The following is a 20,522-nucleotide window of genomic DNA, read 5'->3' as shown; positions in this document are numbered from 1 at the left end:
GATCCCCACTTAAGGTTCCAATTGCCATGGTCTTAGCCTTTCTTCAGGAAGGGCTCGATTTTTAAAGGCCTTGCAGTGAGTTAAGGTACAGATAACGGGTCTTTCCTGCTTTAGAGGTCTGACCAAACAGCAACCTTGGCTTCTCATCCAGATGTGCCCAGATTTTTAAAGGGAGCGATGTGTCTTCGTTCCCCTGTATTCCATTCCTTTCTTTCATGGAATCTTAATCTCGTCCTGCGGACACTAACTCTGTCTCCTTATGAACCGTTGGAGAAGGCTTCGCTCATGGACTTAACAGTCAAGACTGTGTATTTAGTGGCCATAACTTTGGCCAGAAGGGTATCGGAACTGCAGGGAACCCTTCCTCAAGGTTTCGAAGACTGGTGTCTTGCTTCGAACAGTACTTTTCTTCTTTATGAAGGTAGTTCCAGTGTTCACGTAAACCAGGAAGTGCATCTCCTGGCCTTTTTGCCCTCTGGGGCAAAGAAGGAAGACAAGGCAAAAGCAACCATTTCAAGATGGATTTGTTGGCAACAGTCTTCTGTGGGAGTAAAGGTGCACTATACCCGAGGGATGGCAGCATCCTGGAGGCTAGAGCAGTCTTGCTTGAAGAAATTTGTAGGGCAGCCACTTGATCGCGCATCCACACTTTTGCCGAGTTCTACAGGGTGGATGTAGCAGCCAGAAGGGATACGGTTAGGTTTTGTGGTGCTCGTCCCTCTCTAGATGCTGGGAACTGCTTTGGTACGTCATGTTGGTCAAGACTGATATTCCTGTTGAACTGGAATGGAAGATTAGGTTCTTATTTGCTAATCTTTCTTGTAAATAGGAATATCAGTCTTGACGCCCGCCCTGTCGGTTTGTTAGCCTGCTTTCTGTCTCAGACATGTTTGAAAGGTCAGATGTCTTGTTTACTTCCACTTTACCTTAGGGCAGGGGTGTCAAACTCAAACACGTTAAGGGGCCGAAATCTAAAACACAGGATAAGTCGCAGGCCAGACCCTGCCTAATCTCCGCCCCAGACCCCGCCCCCATAATAGTACTAATTGTAACACCATTTTTCCATTCATTTTTCATATATACACAATATACACAATATAATCTTATTAACAACACAAAATGGTTAACCACAAAATTAAACTACACAGGCGCAGGCTTGCCATAATCTTTTCTCTACTTCATTAGAATCTGTCTTCCATCATGACTACACACATGCTTTCTCAGCTCTTTACTCAGGATTAGGCTACGAGTCATGAAATCTATTGATTTTCCACGTGTTCAAACCTGGGTAGAAGGGGCTTCATTAGAAGAATGAGGGTCTTTCCCAGGTACCTGTACTCTTACATTTCTGTGTTAATGCAGCCTTGGGAGATGAAATAAGTTCTGAGAGTATGTCCGAAGGTGATCAGACCAGCCAGAAGCTCCCGTTCCCATTCAGGCTTTGACAGATTGTTGTCCTGTGCTGGAAAGTACTTCCATAGCTTTCAAGCAGTATATCTTCTGGCCGGCTCCCTCCTCCTCATTTCCACAGTGTGCTCAAAGCCGCGGGCGGCGGCTCCTAAGCGCGTCCTGCGCCTGAACCGGAAGCCTTCTCTCTGACGTCGCAAGGAGCCACTGCCTGCAGATTTGAGCACACTGGAAATGAGGAGGAGGGAGCCAGCCAGAAGATAAAATACTGTACCCAGATGCGGCAATGAAAACGCTGCATTGTACAGTGGGCTGCATAAAACAGCCAGGCAAGCTGGATTTGGCCTGCGGGCCTTCTGTTTGACACCTGTGCCTTAGGGTCAGGGAAGAAAATAAAATTTTATTACAGTATTGTTAAATTGGCTAACTTTCAAATTGTTGGTGCAGGTTGCACAAAGGTTTCTTTTCACCTCGTTAGGCATTGCAAAATATATAATGCTGCTTTTTGTTGAGCAGAATAGACTTGTGTTGTCTCGGGGAGAATCCTCGTGTCCCTTCTCTCTTTGTATACACTCTAGGACTGACTAACTGCTATGATACAGACAGGAAATACAGCACTGCCCAGCATGAGCGGAGGAGGAGCAGAAGAATATGTAAATTAGGCTCTCCACAGACTTCTCAGTAAAGGAGGGTAAATACCCGTTGGTCAAGACATATTCCTGTATACAAGAAAAAAGATTAGCGGGATAAGAACTTAATCTTCCAATACAGTGAATTCTTATGCTTTTGAGGGATTTGGCAAATTCTCATGTCTTAACTGTGGAATCCCTTTCTTGCCTTCACAGGTTGGGATCAGAGCAGCAAATCTTCATGTAATGAGGGACCTAGGACTATTTAATGAGGCGTCAAGGAAATTGAAGCACAGTACCTACGATACAGATCCTGAATTCTACAACGAGCGGGGCAAGAGGTGCAAGAGCTGCCCTGCAGGTAAAGCATGACCTTCATTTCATAGTCGGGGATGCTGGGTCACTTTTTTTGTAGCAATTTGCAAATATAGTTAGGTGGGCTGTTTTTTACAAATTGCCATTGCTATGTGAATTATTTGAGCAGCTAAAATTAGTCGGTTTGCCATTTCCTAATGAGAGTGGAGTTGGTCTGAATTATGTCTCTAAACTACTGATGTATTAGGTTATCGATTATTTGTGAGTACCATATGACAGAAGGATGCATAGAACAAAATAATAATGTAATGCAAAATATATACTATAGAGACTATATTTATAAGGCAAACTGCAAAATTCTCAACACATTCAACGTTCTTATTCTTTTATAGTGTTTTTTTTATAAGTCTTCAGTATTTGCCTACCACCAGCCTATCAATTCATGGCTGAAGTATTTCATGGCAAGTTCATCCTCATCAGACTTATTTTTTGGAAACATTTTTGAAAATGTTCTATTTTTGATAAAGTGCTGAAGTGCTATTATAATGCCATTAAATACTTAAAAACTTTTTTCAGTTATACTTAGCTTTTGCAACTTTCTGTAGTAGCGTCAGGTAGGGACCTGTCTACTGCGACATGTTTCGCCAATAGGCTTTATCAAGAAGAGGTCCCCCCTTCAGTATTGATCTGCTATATCCCGACTTGCTTTCTGTAGGCCTAAAGATGGCTGCGGCGTTTTTTGTTTACTCTTTGTAACTTTTAATGAACGTTTCTGAGCTCACTCACTGGCTTGATAGGGAGGGGGGCAGGGCGTCACCTTGGCCGTGTTGAAAATTTCACAGTTTGCCTTATAAATATATGGCCTCTTTTACAAAGCCATGTTAGCAGCCCCGAAGCCCATAGAGATTTAAAGGGCTTCGGGGCTGTTGCCATGTGGCTTTGTAAAAGAGGCAGATAGTCTCTATTCTGCTGGCAACAGATTGAATCAGGAGGCACCATGCAAATACTGTTATAGATGCAAAATATATACAGCATAGAGTTCAACAATGCTTACATAGAAGAAAAATTAAAACAGAAACATTATACACCAATGCCAAACATACTATCTCTTAAAAAAAAAAAAAGAAGAAAAGTACATAGATAAGGCTATCTGTATAGATACATATATACTGTTCCAAAAAAAAAAAAAAATCCAAATGGTCATCTTTGATAAAACTATTTATAAATGACCTGAGAATTGGAACAATGAGCGAGGTGATTAAATTTGCAGATGACACTAAACTGTTCAAAGTTGTTAAAACACATGTGGCCTGTGTAAAATTGCAGGCAGACCTTAGGAAATTGGAAGACTGGGCATCCAAATGGCAGATAAAATTTAATGTGGACAAATGCAAAGTGATGCACATTGGGAAGAATAGACCAAATCATATTTACTAGATGCTAGGGTCCATGTTGGGGGGTCAGCGCCCAGGAAAAAGATCTGGGTGTCATTGTAGACAATATGCTGAAATCTTCTGCCCAATGTAAGGTGGAGGCCAAAAGAGCAAACAAGATCCTAGGAATCATTAGAAAAGGGATGGTTAACAAGACTAATGTTATAATGCCTCTGTATCACTTCATGATGCATCCTCATCTTGAGCATTGTGTTCAATTCTGGTTGGCTTATTTCAAAAAAGATATAGTGGATATAGCACCAAGATGATAAAAGGGAGGAAAGACTAAAGAGGCTAGGGCTCTTCAGTTTGGAAAACAGACAGCTGAGGGGGAAGTCTACAAAATTCTGAGTGATGTAGAACGGGTACAAGTGGATCAATTATTATTAAAAAATTTTTGCTCCACCAAAAATTGCAAAGACTAGGAGACACTTGAAGCTACAGGGAAATACTTTTAAAACCAATAGGAGGAAATATTTTTTCACTCAAAGGATAGTTGAGCTCTGGAAGGCATTACCAGAGGATGTGGTACGAGTGGTTAATGTAGCTGGTTTTAAAAAAAGATTTGGACAAGTTCCTGGAGGAAAAGTTCATAGTCTCTTATTGAGGCATTAGAATAGCCTTACTGGGTCAAACCAAAGTTCCATCTAGCCCAGACATGAGCAACTCTGGTCCTCAAGGGCCGGAATCCAATCGGATTTTCAGGATTTCCCCAATGAATATGCATGAGATCTATTTGTATGCACTGCTTTCAATGCATATTCATTGGGGAAATCCTGAAAACCTGATTGTATTCTGACCCGGAATCCAATCGGGTATTCAGAATTTCCCCAATGAATATGCATGAGATCTATTTGCATGCACTGCTTTCAATGCATATTCATTGGTAAAATCCTGAATACCCGATTGGATTCAGGCCCCCGAGGACCGGAGCTGCCCATGTCTAATCTAGCCCTAGTATCTTCACATTGACCAATCTAGGTCATAAGTACCTGGCAAAAATCCAAGTTGGAGCTACATTCCTTGCTACTGATCCAGGGCAAACAATGGCTTCTCCCATGTCTGTCTCAATAGCAGACTATGGACCTTTCCTCCAGGAACATATCCAAACCTTTTTTTAAACCAACTACTACATTAACCACTCTTACCACATCCTCTGGCAATGTGTTCTAGAGCTTAACTATTCTCTGAGTGAAAAAATATTTCCTCCTATTGGTTTTAAATGTATCTCTAACAATGCGAGTGGGGTGGAGTCTGGACCAGTACACAAACAACCAGACACAAGCAAAGAACATAAGAACTTAACAATTGCCACTGCTGGGTCAGACCAGTGGTCCATCATGCCCGGCAGTCGTGCGGCGGCCCTCTGGTCAAAGACCAGCGCCCTAACTGAGACTAGCCCTATCGGCGTACGTCCTTGTTCAGCAGGAACTTGTCTAACTTTGTCTTGAATCCCTGGAGAGTGTTTTCCCCTATGACAGACTCCGGAAGAGTGTTCCAGTTTTCCACCACTCTCTGGGTGAAGATGAACTTCCTTACGTTTGTACGGAATCTATCCCCTTTCAACTTCAGCGTGCCCTCTCGTTCTCCCTACCTTGAAGGTAAAGGAAAACTTCTTTATTAACTAAAAAAGAGAAATTCTGTACCCTGTTACTTCACAGGGCCAGGCATACATGGAACAGTCTCTTGCTCCTAAAGTTCTGAGAGGGGCCTATAACTGAAGGGACCCAAAGCATGGACCGTGGCTTGTGACTTGTCACGCCCCAAATACAGTCTTCCAATAGTTTTCTTCTGTTAGGCAACAGGGTCTGGTCTGAGCCAGACCTCAGAGCACAATTGCAAGTGTTAAGCAACAAAAGGTAGAGTGACATACCTCAAACAAGGTGAGTATATAAGAGTTGTAGGTATGGTGGACATGGGAATCGCTTCTGCCTCCTTTCCTCGGGGCCTCTCTTAGCTAGTTCTGGCTTTCCTCTCATACTGTACTTCCTGCTTCCTGTCTCCCTGACTTCTTCTTCCTGTGTCACTTCTCCCTAAGGTGGTATCCAGTAGTGGGAGTGGTGGTGCCCTTTTAGATTCCCTCACAATCTCCCTGTAGTTTTGAATGTTCACTAGTCTTTGTAGTTTTTGATGGAGTAAAAAATCGATCCACTTATACCCGTTCTACACCACTCAGGATTTTGTAGACTTCAGCTCCCCCTCAGCTGTCTCTTTTTTCCCCAAACTGAAAAGCCCTAACCTCTTTAGTCTTTCCTCATATGAGAGGAGTTCCATCCCCTTTATAGTCTTGATTGTTATTCTTTGAACCTTTTCTAGTTTCGCTATATCTCTTTTGATATAATATGACCAGAATTGAATGTAATAGTCAATGTAAGGTCACACCAGGAGTAATACAGAGAGGCATTACATAAGAACATAAGATTTGCTGCTGCTGGGTCAGACCAGTGGTCCATCGTGCCCAGCAGTCTACTCCTGCGCCGTCCCCCAGGTCAAAGACCAGTGCCCTACCAGAGCCCTACCTGCGTCCGTTCCAGTTCAGCAGGAACTTGTATAATTTTGTCTTGAATCCCTGGATGATGTTTCCCCCTATAACAGCCTCCGGAAGTGCGTTCTAGTTCTGCACCACTCTCTTATTCTTGCCTACATCCCTTTTCTAATAATCCCTAGCATGGTGGAAGCCAGTGGTTGCCCTGGATCGGTAGCATGGAATATTGCTACTATTTGGGTTTTTGCCAGGTACTTGTGACCTGGATTGGCCACCGTGAAGATGGGCTACTAGACTAGATGGACCATTGGCCTGACCCAGTAAGACTATTCTTATGCTCTTAACTTTAAATTTGTGAATCAACTCTGAAATTAAAACAAACTTCCTCAACCCTCCCTAGTCAAAAAAAAAAAAAAAAGTAAGAGTAAGCCAGATTGCATCTCTCCCTTCTGACTGGAAATGTCCCTCCTTTTGTCCAGAAAAGGATATTATTATTTCTCAGATGTGTCAGAGAACACTACATTATTTCTTTACACTGTCCATTAAATCTTACCTTTTTGGCAGATGAAGATCGAGAAGACCCAAAAGTGAAGAAAAATTGGGGCAGACAGGGACAGAGGAAGATTGAGAACAGAGAGGATAAATAATTTATACACCCCACAGGGACAGTAAAACTAGAAAATGTGATCTAATTACCGTAATACATATTGCATTGCTGAGGGTGAGCAGAATTTGAAGTATAATGGATGAGAAGTCCCCTAGATTATTTGATAATTGCAATGTACGTATTTAGTTTATTAATTTTGGTGTTTGTAAGCTGCTTTTCATTTAACATTTTGATAGGCAAGGTGATCTTTGGTACCAAACATGCAGTATTTCACCATGTAGCTTGTTTTCAAATCTGCAGTACCCCCTGTAGTATAATTGCCTTGTCTCTGTACACCTGCAGACTGATGCCTGTGACCCATCTTCCCTCCGATGAGTCTCTTCTGTACTTCTGAATGGCCTGGTTTCATACAGTCCACCTTGACTCTCAATGACACTTTAATTCCAGTCTTTGATGTTCCTCTTGTTCGATGGCTTCTCTCTGCTTCTCCTACTTCTGCAGGTTATCATGTGAAGGAGGATTGTGACATTCCAGAAACCAGTGGTAACTGCATGCCATGCAAAGAGGGCACAGATTACACAGAGCACCCCAATGGGCTTCCCTACTGCTTGCCATGCCGACATTGTAAACCAGGTATGTAGAGGGCATTAAAAGAGGGCACTAGAAGAAAGAGGGGACAGAGTGGGGCAGGGAACAGAAAGAAAAGCATGGAGAGGAACGGGAAAAGGGTAGGAGGACAGAGGATAAAGGGAGTGGAGAGGGGAGGGGAAAATATAGAGCGACACACAATTGGTTAGGAAGCAGATTGCAGTATTTATTTTAAAAATGTATGAATCGCTTAAATCTAAGCAATGTACAAAACATTTAAATCCATCTACTATACTGTCTACTCCTTATCAAATCAAAAATGTTCAAATTACCCAACATGTATTACCTAATTTCACGACAATTCTTATGTAATCCGCTGTAACTTCATGACAACTCTTATGTAATCCACCTTGAACCGCAAGGTAATGGCGGAATAGAAATCACTAATGTAATGTAATTCCAAGCACAAACAAACATTATAAAATGCAGTAAACAAATAAGTCAATCTTCCCCACAAAATTTCCTTAATACAGAATTCTTTAAATCTAGTGTGACATAACTTTCTAAGTTCAAGTGGAATTGACTCAAGACCATCACCCCTTTGAATACCAGCCTTATGCATTTTTCACTGTCTTTGCTGGGTGAAGGGGAATACTCACCGGGAAAAAGAGGTTCTTATGAGACAGACTTGTAGTTCAACAATGCTCAGAAAGATTGTGATTGTCTCATTTCTTTTATTTACAGATGAGGAAGTAGTGAGAAAATGCATCGGCACAAGGAACACTGTGTGCCGTTGCCGGAACGGGACCTACTGCCCCCTTGAGCATCCCTGTGAAGTGTGTCTAATTTGTACAGACAGGTCAGTGATGGTAGGCCTTCACTTGAGGAAGTTTGTACAGGATGGAGACCATAGAGTGGACTAGGGTGGACACCACAATGTCATAAAATCATAGATTTGGCTCCAGAGAAATCTAGTCCATCAGGATCCATCGTAAGTACACCATCCCAGATTTGCCTGATCTTAAGATCTGCATTTATAGGAGGAGGAAGTGACGTCATCTTGCCGAATGGCTGCTTAGAGCAGGAGCTCCGTCGGGGCTTTTGAGCATTATAGTACTTTGAGCTTCCAGTGCGTGTTTTCTTTTTTTTTTTTTTTTTTTTTTAAACTTTATTTTTATTGAATTTAACATACTTAACAAGTATAACTACTTGGTTTAGAAATACAGAATCATGTTCCAAAAGAAAAACATCATTAAACATTACAATATTTAAAATAAATATATATATGAAACTTAACTCTTCCTTAGACCTCAATTAGGAGGAGGAAAAAGAAAACAAAGATATTATAGGGAGTAATATTACAATAATACAACGAAAAAGTAAAGACTTAAACGCTACAACCCAGCATTTCCTGCTGTAAGATTTTGCAAGTCTTTATCAGAGACCAAGTTCTCACCCTTAGGTATATCTGAATTTCTTTTTGAAGTAGGTAAAAAGTATACTTCATTTGAGAGTTGTTCCATCCCTTTTATCATTTTGATTGCCTTTTCTGTAACTTTTCCAGGTCCACTATATATGTATTTTGTTGTTGTTGTTGTGGCAACTATAATTGTACACAATACTCAAGGTATAGTCTCAACCATATAGAACAGTGGTCTCAAACTCGCGGCCTGTCAGGTACTATATTGAGGCCTTCGGTATGTTTATCATAATCACAAAAGTAAAATAAGAGTTTCTTGAACATATGTCTCTTGAGCTATAAATTACCATATTATTATTAAGACTCAGCCAAAAGGAAAGATTTATAAACTATAAAGAGTTTTACCTCATGCAAAATTGTCATTTCTTTAATAAGATATTAACTGGTTTTTTTTCGGAGGCCCTCCAAGTACCTACAAATCCAAAATGTGGCCCTGCAAAGGGTTTGAGTTTGAGACCACCGATATAGAGCAATGCCAGAGGCATTATTGGACACCATTCACATACCCTCCCATCGGAGACATCAAACGGAAAAAAAACTGTACAATGGGCCTTCTAGCCACACAGGCAGCAAAACTAGACCACCAACTCTCCAATCTACTACTGTGACCCCAGACTACAAAACTTTCAGAAAAGAAATAAAAACCCTGCTATTGAAGAAATCCATGAAGACTAACACCGTATGAAACATTTCAATCCTCAGAAGCAACCCGCTCTACTCTGTAACACTTCTGGACATGTCCATAAATCCTCTTCTGTAATCTGCCTTGAACCGCAAGGTAATGGCGGAATAAAAATCACTAATGTAATTATTATATTCTTTGTCTTATTCTCTCTATTCCTTTCCTAATTCCTAACATTCTGATTGCCTTTTTGGCTATTGCTGCATGCTGACTCCTAATATGGAATCTAGCAGCCGCTTGCTCACATCTGAAACAGCCCAGAAACGCTCTTATTTACATTCCGTACCCAGACTAAGCAACATCATCCACCCCATCCATTAGATCGTTAAACATTCTATGGAACTTCAGGAAGGCCGTGAAAACCTTCTTCTTTACAAACCTTAATAACCTGCTTCTTCATCCCTGACTGATGGATCTCAAAAGCACCAAACGGAAAGAGGCTTGTGGTGGCATACAAATTTTCTTTCTTTCTTTGAAAGCTAATCAAACAATGCACTGACACCTATTTTGCTAAGCTGCAGTAGAGGTTTTGCTTGTGGTGCTAAATGCTCCAAAGTTGCTCATAAGAATTCTATGAGCATTGGAGCATTAAGCACTCTGGGCCATGGCAGAAACCTCTACCATGGCTTAGTAAAAGGGGTGGTAAGTTAGTCCAATAAAAAAGGTATTACCTTTATTCTTTTTGTTTTTGTTTTTGTTTTATTTCTATTTAATTTTATATATTTTATCTCAGAACATTTATAAATATACTAGTGTTTAAGCCCGTTACATTAACGGGTGCTAGAGTAGATGGATGGATGTCTGTCTTTTTTTTTTTTTCTTTGTCTCTCCCTCCTTGGACGCTGTCTGTCTGTCATTCTTTCTTTTTGTCTCTCCCTAGCCCCCTGTCTGTCTGTCTCCCTCCCTGGCCCCCTGCCTGCCTGTATTTCTTTGTTGCGCCATGCCTGCCTGTCTCTTATGGTCCCCTTCTGTTCCTCCCCCCCATCCAAGAGCAAAGCATGATTGCTGTCTGCCCTCCAGCACACCCCTCCTCCCCAAAGCAGCCCCCTTTCCCTCTCCCCCTGCCGTGCCATGCCTGCCTGCTCCGTGGCCCCTTCTGTTCCCCCCTCCCACAGCAAATCATGATTGCCGTCTGCCCCAGAACACCCCTCCCCCCAAAGCAACCCCCTTTCCATCTCCCCCTGCCTCCTCTTGTGCCATGCCTGCCTGCTTCGTGGCCCCCTTCAGTTCTCCCCTCCAATAGCAAAGCATGATTGCTGTCTGCCCCAGCACACCCCTCCCCCCAAAGCCCCCCTTAGCCTCGCCCCCTGCCGTGCCATGCCTGCCTGCTCCGTGGCCCCCTTCTATTCCTCCCTTCCCAGAGCAAAGTATGATTGCTGTCTGCCCCCCAGCACACCTTTCCCCCCCAAAGCATCCCCCTTTCACTCTCCCCTGTTGTGTCACGCCTGCCTACTCTGTGGCCCCCTTCTGTTCCCCCCCTCCCAGAGCAAAGCATTGTGCTGTGTTCTGCCGGAGTTCGGCTGGTTGGGCATCAGGTGGGTGGGGGGGGGGTTGTTCTCCGCTGTTTGTGCTGAATGGCTGTGGGTATGTGTGCATGTTTGGGTGCAGGGTGGACCTTTTATTTAGTTGGTCGGGTGTTTGTGTGTGTGTGGAGGAGGGGGGGCTTTGCTTGTGCGTGTCTGTGCAGGTTGTTTGTGGCATTGGATTGTGGAATGGCTCCTAGACAGCCTACTAGTGCTCGGGGTGGGTGGCGCAGAGGAGTTCGAGGTCGGCGCTCCGGGGCTGCTCGGGTGTCTCGGCCTTCTGTAGCAGCTGCTTTGCCTGGTAAGCGGGGAGGCTGGACATGGTTCCCGATGGCCGGGTGCTGCTGGCCCTGCTGTTCCTTTGGCCCGTGCTGCTGCCTGCGAGGTTCGCTACAGCCGGCCGGCGAACCTCAGCAGGCTGCTTTAAAGAGGAGCGGCAGCGGTTGGTGAGTGAGGGTGGGAGGGGGGAGTCGCCGGCGTGTTCCCTGGAAAATGGAATTCGGCACGGACCCAGAGATCACGGTGGCAGGGATCATGCCGTCCTAAGAGCACATGCACGCTTAGGGTTTTATTATAGAGGATTAAAAGGCACTGATCCCTGTAGTGCTCCACTGTTCACTTCCTCCATTGAAAGAATTGACCATTTAACCACACTCTTCTGTTTTCTGTGGTTTGACCAGATCCCATTCCACAACAGAACATTGTGGCTTTTTAGTGTCCTCAGAACCAGTGCTGGGTAGTAACTAGTTACAGTAACGCTAGTTACTGTAATTACATTTTAGGTAACTATCAGTGTAACTAGTTACTTTGTGATATGATCGACTAAATTAAGTTAACTACTGTAGTTACTAAACTAACAGAATTTACAAGTTACTTTTGCTTTACTGTTTACATAGCATGCAGAACAATTGACGATGAATTTCCATTCATGCTATTTTACTCGAAAAGCCTGCAACTCGTTGCTCTTGCCTTGCCACAGTGCATTACGGTAACTAATGATGTATAGCAGTCCTATGGCGCAAAGACCTAGACCAACTGCTTTCGCCCACTACATACGGGGAATTCAGGAAACGCCTAAAAACATACCTGTTCCAGAAATACCTAAACAATTGACCCGCTCTCTCTCTCTCTCCCTCCCCCCTCCCTATTCCACCTGAACTTACAGCACTGTTATAAATATAATCTGTTATCTTCATCTTATCGTAACTTTACGCTGCTATTTATCCCCAACAGGTCCTGTCGGACATTACCTACTAAAATGTACATATTACATTTTCGCTCAGCAAATTGTTTTTCTATACTATTGCCTCCTGAGGTCTCTGATCTCTGTATTTCCTCTGAATATCTACTTATTGTATTTCGCTGAATGTCCAGCACTCTTGATTGTAAACCGCCTAGAAGTCGCAAGATTGTGGCAGTATAGAAGAATAAAATTATTATTATTATTATTATTATGTGGTGATGGCCAGCCAAACAGGCTCTACTGAACTGAAAGGAGGCAGCGACAAAGACCTGTGTACTGGAAAAGCACCTGGGAAACTGGGACACTCTGGGTGACCCTTGAGGCCTACCCCTCAGTAAGCTCACAATGGAGAAAAATGACAATCGCAATGCAAGCTCATTTGAGCGTTCAGTCTTCATGAATTTTTTATGCTAGTAGGTGTCAGACAGCAGAAATATCTGTGTACATTTCAAACTTAATCCGCTGGCTTTAAGCAGACCTACAGCAAATCTTAAAACGCCTGAAGAATAAGAGCCTTCCATCAAGCACACCAGTGGAGAGAGTCTTCAGCATCACTGGACAGATTCTTACACCACACAGGAACTATTTAACCAGCGAGCATTTTGAAATGCTTTTAATGTTGAGAGCCAATAAGAAACTCATTTGAAAATAAAGTAAGAACATAAGAAGTTGCCTCCGCTGAGTCAGACCAGAGGTCCATCCTGCCCAGTGGTCCGCTCCCGCGGCAACCCATCAGGCCTAATTGCCTGAACAGTGTCCATGATTAATTTTGTAACTGCCTCTAATCCTCTAATTTTATCCCTATTACCTACCTCTACTCCTATCTGTACCCCTCAATCCCTTTGTCCTCCAGGTACCTGTCCAGACCCTCTTTGAAGCCCTGTAGTGTGCTTCTGCTTATCACATCCTCCGATAGCGCGTTCCATGTATCCACCACCCTCTGAGTGAAAAAGAACTTCCTGGCGTTTGTTCTAAACCTTTCCCCTTTCAGTTTCTCCGAGTGCCCCCTTGTGCTTGTGGTTCCCCGTAATTAGAAAAATCTGTCCCTGTCCCTCATTGTTGTAATGTTCATATAGTTATAACTAATAAACAAAGTAACTATAACTACCTGGTTAATTTTTTAGTAACTAGTAAAGTAACTTATTGTATTTAGCGAAGAGTAACTAGTTACCTTTTTATCTCATGTAACTAGTTATTTTTTGCAGTAACTAACACACTGGAAGTCGCTCATAAGAGGTTTTGTTAAAAGCTTTCTTAAAAGTCTAGATACACTATCAACCAGCTCTTCTTTACCCACATGTTTGCTCATGTCTTCAAAAAAAATGTAGCACATTGGTGGCATTGAGGTAAGACTTCCCTTGGATAAATCTGTGTTGACTCTGTCTTGGTAAACCATATTTGTCTCTGTGTTCAGAAATTTTCTTTTTAACGGTCTCCGGGGGCAGTTTCTCCAAGTGAGTTAGTTTTACGCATAGCCTGACAGGAAAGAATCTCACTCCTATGCCAGCTGCTATGTGCAGGCTAAATTGTTCTTTCTTTATTTTGACCTGAATTTCACCCCATTACTCTTTTTTTTTTTCTTTCTTTTTTTTCCATTTATTTAATCAGTTTACCTTACTAGAGACTATATTCTCAGTAAGGTGTCAGCTCGAATGGTGCCTTTGGTGCATGAGCACCCCGAATATTGAGCAAATACCTCCTCTTTGTCCAAGGCAAGATGATTTTTGATGGGTTCAGCACCCTCAATCATTCTTAAAAAGTTGACTCCTATAATTATCATTATCCTGTTATTCACTTTTCATTTCCTTTCACTTTCCTTGATTCTTTTTAAGGCAGGGGTGTCGAAGTCCCTCCTCGAGGGCCGCAATCCAGTCGGGTTTTCAGGATTTCCCCAATGAATATGCATGAGATCTATTAGTGTACAATGAAAGCAGTGCATGCAAATAAATCTCATGCATATTCATTGGGGAAATCCTGAAAACCTGACTGGATTACGGCCCTCGAAGAGGGACTTTGACACCCCTGTTTTAAGGTAAGGATTGAATCCAAATTTGGATCTGCGGAATGGCTTTTCTTATTTCCTTTCGTGTTCCTCGATTTCCAAGAATTACTTGGTACTTGCACATTACTCCTTATTTTTTACATTACCATTCATACTGCTAATTCCCTGATAACAATTTAAATATGGAGAATGTGGGCAGAAATCGCCGGTATTCCTTAGTTACCATTCTGCCTTGATGGCACAACAGTGTAGGCAGTGGTTATGGTGGTCATTTTTTAAAAAAAATAATTAGCAGTAATTATAACTACATAAACTATATGAACATTACAACAATGAGTACTTTGTTTTCAAATGAGTGTCTTATTGGCTCTGAACATTAAAAGCATTTCAAAATGCTCGCTGGTTAAACAGTTCCTGCATGGTGTAAGAATCTGTCCAGTGATGCTGAAGACTCTCTCCACTGGTGTGTTATAAGCAGCCAGCTGTGCCTGCTTATGTACTTCCACCTTGGTAGCAATGGCTAAGAGACAAGGTCCTAGGACACAATAAAAATAAAGGAGAAAAAAAATTTAACAGAAAGTGACTGCAACAATAACGCTCATAGTCAAAAATGTCAATAAAATTTTATCTTGCTAGAGACCTATTAATGAATGATAAATAGCAAGAGCAAACAGCATTGACAATACAGGGCTTTCCTTAAGCAATAATGATAAAAGGCATGAATGAAAATTTAAATGTAAGAATTCAAATGTCTGTGAAACAACCAGAAAATGAAAAGAAAAATCAATTTTGAATGACAAGATTAAATCAAAACTTTATCTAGATAGCAACCTCTCACAACAGTTTTGTGGTAGATTAGAGCCAGCATGGGTAGGGGCAACTTGGATCACTCCTGTCTGTGCCAGCTCCAATCTCAAAATGGCTGCTGTGACTTCCCATGGCAGCTATTTTGACTGCAGAGCAAGCATGAGCAGAAGTATCTGGGAATTGCTCTTGCTCCAAGTGGACCACTAGGATTTGTAAGGTAGGCCTGGGGGGGGGAGGGGTGGCTACTAGCAGGGGAGTGGAGGAGTGGCCTAATGGTTAGAGCAGCTGCCTCAGCACCCCATGGGTTGTGAGTTCACTTCCTACTACAGCTTCTTGTGACTCTAGGCAAGTCAATTAACACTTCATTGCCCCATGTAAACCACTTTGATTGTATAAACCATTCAGAAAAAGCAGTATATCAAGTCTCATCTCACTTTACCATTTTTTTTGTTGTTGTTCAGAGGGGAAAGGGGGTGGTGGTTTGGTTTCAGCCAAAAATGCACCTCCATTTTCTGCTAAACCTAAAACGAGGGCAGATTTGAATTTCAGGCCAGCTTCAGCACCGAAACAAAAATTGTCAGCCTCTAATGATGTCTAGTTACTGATAACCTGAGTTGTAAAATAACATGACTTAATGGTAGCCCATGTTGATTTTTCCCCCTCAGTTAGATTCTAAGTGAGGAACATAAGTTCCTCTTCTCTATCTTTTTTTTTTTTCCCCTTTTGCTGTCTACTAACCTCTTCACTTCTCCTTATTCCCACACCATACTCTTCACTTTCTTACTCTTCCATCTCTTGTCTTTATTCTTGTCACTTTCTTCCCTACTTATCCCACTTGCATTTCACCCTCTCTCATCTTCCCCGTCTCATTCTTGCCCCCCTCCCTCACTGTCTACTTCTGTTTTCCAGATGCCCTGAGGGGAAGATTTTGGTGAGTCCCTGTAATGCTACTACCGATATTCAATGTGCTGACACCAAGGACATTCCCCCAGTGAATGCATCTGGTAAGTATGGTCTTGTGGCTCTTCCTTAGGAGTTAAACTGGGGACTACAGTCTCTTAACTCCTGAGTAGGAAGACAAGTAGTTGGGGATTAAGTTTTTTGTAACTGGTTGCTTTGCTGGACATTTTTAAGAAAAGCAGAAATACTTGTATACCATATATACTCTAATATAAACCAAGATTTTGGGGCCAAAGAACATATGAATAGCCGTACTGGGTCAGACCAATGGTCCATCAAGCCCAGTAGCCCGTTCTCACGGTGGCCAATCCAGGTCACTAATACCTGGCCAAAACCCAAACAGTAGGAACATTCCATGCTACCGATCCAGGACAAGCGGAGGCTTCCCCCATGTCTTAATAACAGACTATGGACTTTTCCTACAGGAATTTGTCCAAACTTGGGGAATTGCCCAAAAATGAGGGTCTCTGTTAATATTCAGGTCCGCCTTAAATCTTGGTGGTATGGTGAGGAGAGCCGGGACAGTAGCAAACCATTCCTCCCCTGAGGTGTCAGGTCCTATCCTAGCTGTCAGCTGGCTGTGGAATCACCGCGTGCCCCCACCCTCCCTTGGAGAAGCATTGTAGACCTTCCCCTGGTTCCTCCTTAGTCACTAGTGGTCCAGCGGGGTGAGTTGGGGCAGGGGCGATCCAATTATGCTCTTGTCAGTGCAGTCCCACTGAAAAAATGGCTGCTGTGAGTTTCCGCAGCAACCTCGTGAGACTTTGGCAGCCTTGCCTTGCCTAAACTTTCTCTGTTGGAGAGTCTGTTCCCTTCAGGATCTCTTTTTTATCCCAGGACAAGCAGGCAGATATTCTTGACTGATGGGTGACGGCACCGACAATTTTAGAGTGATTGCACTCTAAGAACTTGGAAAGTTCTAGTAGGCCGCACCGCGCATGCGCGAGTGCCTTCCCGCCCGACGGAGGCGCGCGGTCCCCAGTTTCTTAGTTTCCGCGGAGCTAAGAAGACGCACGTTTCAACGGTTGTTGAAAACTTTTTTCTATTTTCGCCTTCCCGCTCGCGTAAACTCGTTGGGAAATATTGTTTCCCTCATTTTATTTTATTTTCTTTGTTAAAAAACAAAAAACTTAATTCGTTTTTCTTTCATTTTTTCGGTTTCGCCCTAGCGGGGCCTGTTGCCACCATCGAGGCCTCGGGCTTCGATTTGGCTGAAGCCGTTTTTACATTCATGCCCCCTCAATCCGGGTTTAAGAAGTGCCAGCGGTGCGCTCGACCAATTTCACTCACAGACCCGCACAACTGGTGTCTACAGTGTCTTGGTCCTGACCATCGAGCGTCTACTTGCACCCGCTGTGCCACTCTTAAAAAGAGAACTTAAAAAAATCGACAAATCCAACAGCGATTATTGTTTGGTACCGAGATGTCGGATTCGGCGGCACCGGTCCCCACTTCGGCACCTGCCTCGTCGACACCGCGCTGGCGTCGCACCCTTCAGGTAAGCCGGCTAAGAAGCCTTCCCCGCTGGAGCGCCCTCCGGTCTCAGTGGCAGCGAGCCCAATCCTGCCGACCTCGAGGCGCCCGCGGAAGCGCTCCGCTCCGATTGAGGTAAGCCCCTCGACATCGGGTTCCTCTTCGGAGTGTAGAGCGGCACCCAAGGTACCGCAGAAGAAAAAAGCGGTACCGGTGCCTTCACTGGACGAGCGCATTGCCGCCGTCCTGCAAGTACAGCTTAAGGAACAACTACAGCAGCTGTTACCTGCCCTTCTGACACCGAGCCTTCCAGTCCCGGTCCGGTCTGAGCCTCCGGTACCGACAGTGGAGCAGCCTCCTTTGTCGGCATCCACCTTGTCGGTACCGATGCATACCACTTCCTCGGTATCTATGCCAGTCTTAGCACCGGAACCGAGAGCTCAAAACCAGGCGGTGCAGATCTCGGTACCAACGCAGCATGTCACATCTCCTGGTACCGTGTCTATGAGGTCGGGTAAGTCGGCGCGCAAAACCCGACACCTAGAACCCTCCACTCCAGAGTCTCGAGACCGTGGCTCTCAGATTCGGGACCCTGATTTGTGGGGTGACTCTGAAGAGCCCTTTCTGTTTGAGGGTGAGTGTTCCTCTGATGAAGAGGATCAACTTGTTGCTGATCCCTCTTCTAAACAGGATTCCACATCTTTTACTTCATTTTTAAAAGAGATGTGTGAATCTCTTTCTATTCCCTTGGAGGCTGAGTCGAAGAAATCCAAGGCATTCCTTGATGCTCTGGACTTTGACCAGCCTCCAAGGGAATTTCTCAAACTTCCTCTCCATGACATCTTACGAGAGACTTTTTATAAAAATTTAGAGACTCCCCTCACTGTACCAGGAGCTCCTCGTAAACTGGATTCCTTATACAAAGTTATCCCTATTCCTGGTTTGACAAACCTCAGCTCCCGCATGAGTCTTTTTTGGTAGAATCCACACTTAAGAAATCAGCGGGAGCTAGTGTGTATGCCTCAGTCCCTCCTGGCAGAGAAGGAAAAGCCATGGACAAATTTGGCAAACGTTTATATCAGAATGCCATGTTAGCCAATAGGTCAGGGAACTACGCTTTTCATTTTTCATTTTATTTAAAGCACCTTATTCAAAACATGGCTGCTTTTGAAAAGTACCTCCCTGACCATAAGAAACCTGCTTTTCATGCCTGTTCTTCCTCTCTTCTCCAGTTACGCAAGTTCCTAGTTCGGTCAATTTATGATACTTTTGAATTGACTTCTAGGGCCACGGCTATGTCTGTTGCCATGCGTCGGTTGGCATGGCTCAGGGTCTCAGAGCTCGATGTAAATCATCAAGACCGCCTGGCAAATGCTCCCTGCTTGGGGGATGAGCTCTTCGGGGAGTCCATGGATTCCACTACACAAAAGCTTTCTGCTCATGAGACTCGGTGGGATACTCTCCTGAAGACTAAGAAAAAGACCCCTCCTGCTCGGCCTTTTCGCCAACAATCGGCCTACCAGCGCCGCTATGCTGCCCGTCCCTTGCCACCGGCTACCCAACAGCCTAGATGTCAGCGCCAGCAACAGCGACAACCACCTAGGCCAGCCCAGCAGCAACAGGTGAAGCCTCCTCCACCACAAAAGTCTACCCAACCCTTTTGACGTGATTCTCCAGGGCATAGCCAGTATTCCACCATCTGCCCATCTCCCTCGACCCATAGGAGGACGTCTTTCTTGTTACATCAGCCATTGGGAGAACATCACATCGGATCAGTGGGTCCTCAACATCATCCGCCACGGCTACTCTCTCAACTTTCAGACATGTCCTGCACAAAGTCTGCCAAGAGAGTCTGCTTTGAACACCTCTCAGTCTTCTCTCCTTCAGGAAGTTCAATCCCTCCTCCTCCTGAACGCCATAGAAGAAGTTCCTCTAGATCAGAAGGGGCAGGGATTCTACTCCCGTTATTTTCTGGTCCCCAAAAAAACAGGGGATCTCAGACCCATCCTAGATCTTCGCGATCTCAACAAATGCTTGGTCAAGGAGAAATTCAAGATGCTTTCTCTGGCAACCCTTTATCCTCTTCTCCATCAAGACGACTGGCTATGCTCCCTCGATCTCAAAGAGGCATACACTCATGTACCTGTCAATCAGTCATCCAGACAGTACCTCCGCTTCATGATCAATCACTGTCATTACCAATACAAGGTGCTACCCTTCGGTCTTGCCTCCTCACCAAGAGTGTTCACCAAATGTCTGATTGTGGTGGCTGCTTTTCTACGCTCTCACCATCTTCAAGTCTTCCCTTATCTGGACGATTAGTTAATCAAGGCCAATTCATCTCAAACAGTGCTCCTGGCCACCAACCAAACCATCCTGTTTGTACAACTTCTGGGGTTCAAGATCAATCTACCCAAATCTCATCTCATACCCACTCAGAAACTTCAATTCATTGGAGTGGTGCTGGACACAGTCCGCATGAGAGCATTTCTGCCGTCCAACCGTCTTCAAACTCTTCAATCTCTATGTCAGCAGGTGCTTCCACAAAGTTCCATCTCTGCCAAGCAAATGATGATACTCTTGGGTCACATGGCCTCCACAGTTTATGTCACACCCCTCGCACGTCTTCACCTGCGCACTCCTCAATGGACCCTAGCTACCCAGTGGTCCCAAGCGATGGATCATTGCTCACGACACATATCTGTGACATCATCTCTTCGTCAGTCTCTACAATGGTGGTTGATATCCTCAAATCTCTCCAGAGGTCTTCTGTTTCATCTACCTCCGCATCAACTTGTTATCACCACCGACGCCTCCCCTTATGCCTGGGGCGCTCATTTAAACGAGTTCCAAACTCAAGGACTTTGGACAGCCCAGGAAATGAAACA

General features: G+C 44.0%; 1 protein-coding gene across 1 annotated transcript in view; it reads left to right on the top strand.

Annotated features, from left to right (window-relative positions):
• LOC117362256 (tumor necrosis factor receptor superfamily member 10B-like) overlaps positions 1-20,522 on the top strand; it is a 94,471-nt gene that overhangs the window by 48,563 nt on the left and 25,386 nt on the right. The window contains exons 2-5 of the mRNA XM_033948361.1: positions 2,253-2,397; positions 7,378-7,509; positions 8,209-8,323; positions 16,111-16,205. Coding sequence (XP_033804252.1) covers positions 2,253-2,397; positions 7,378-7,509; positions 8,209-8,323; positions 16,111-16,205 — 487 coding nt within the window. The remainder of the gene's footprint in view (positions 1-2,252; positions 2,398-7,377; positions 7,510-8,208; positions 8,324-16,110; positions 16,206-20,522) is intronic.

This window comes from Geotrypetes seraphini, chromosome 6 (genome assembly GCF_902459505.1).
Source record: "Geotrypetes seraphini chromosome 6, aGeoSer1.1, whole genome shotgun sequence".
NCBI lineage: Eukaryota > Metazoa > Chordata > Amphibia > Gymnophiona > Dermophiidae > Geotrypetes > Geotrypetes seraphini.
This window is presented reverse-complemented; position numbering and strand designations above follow the sequence as displayed.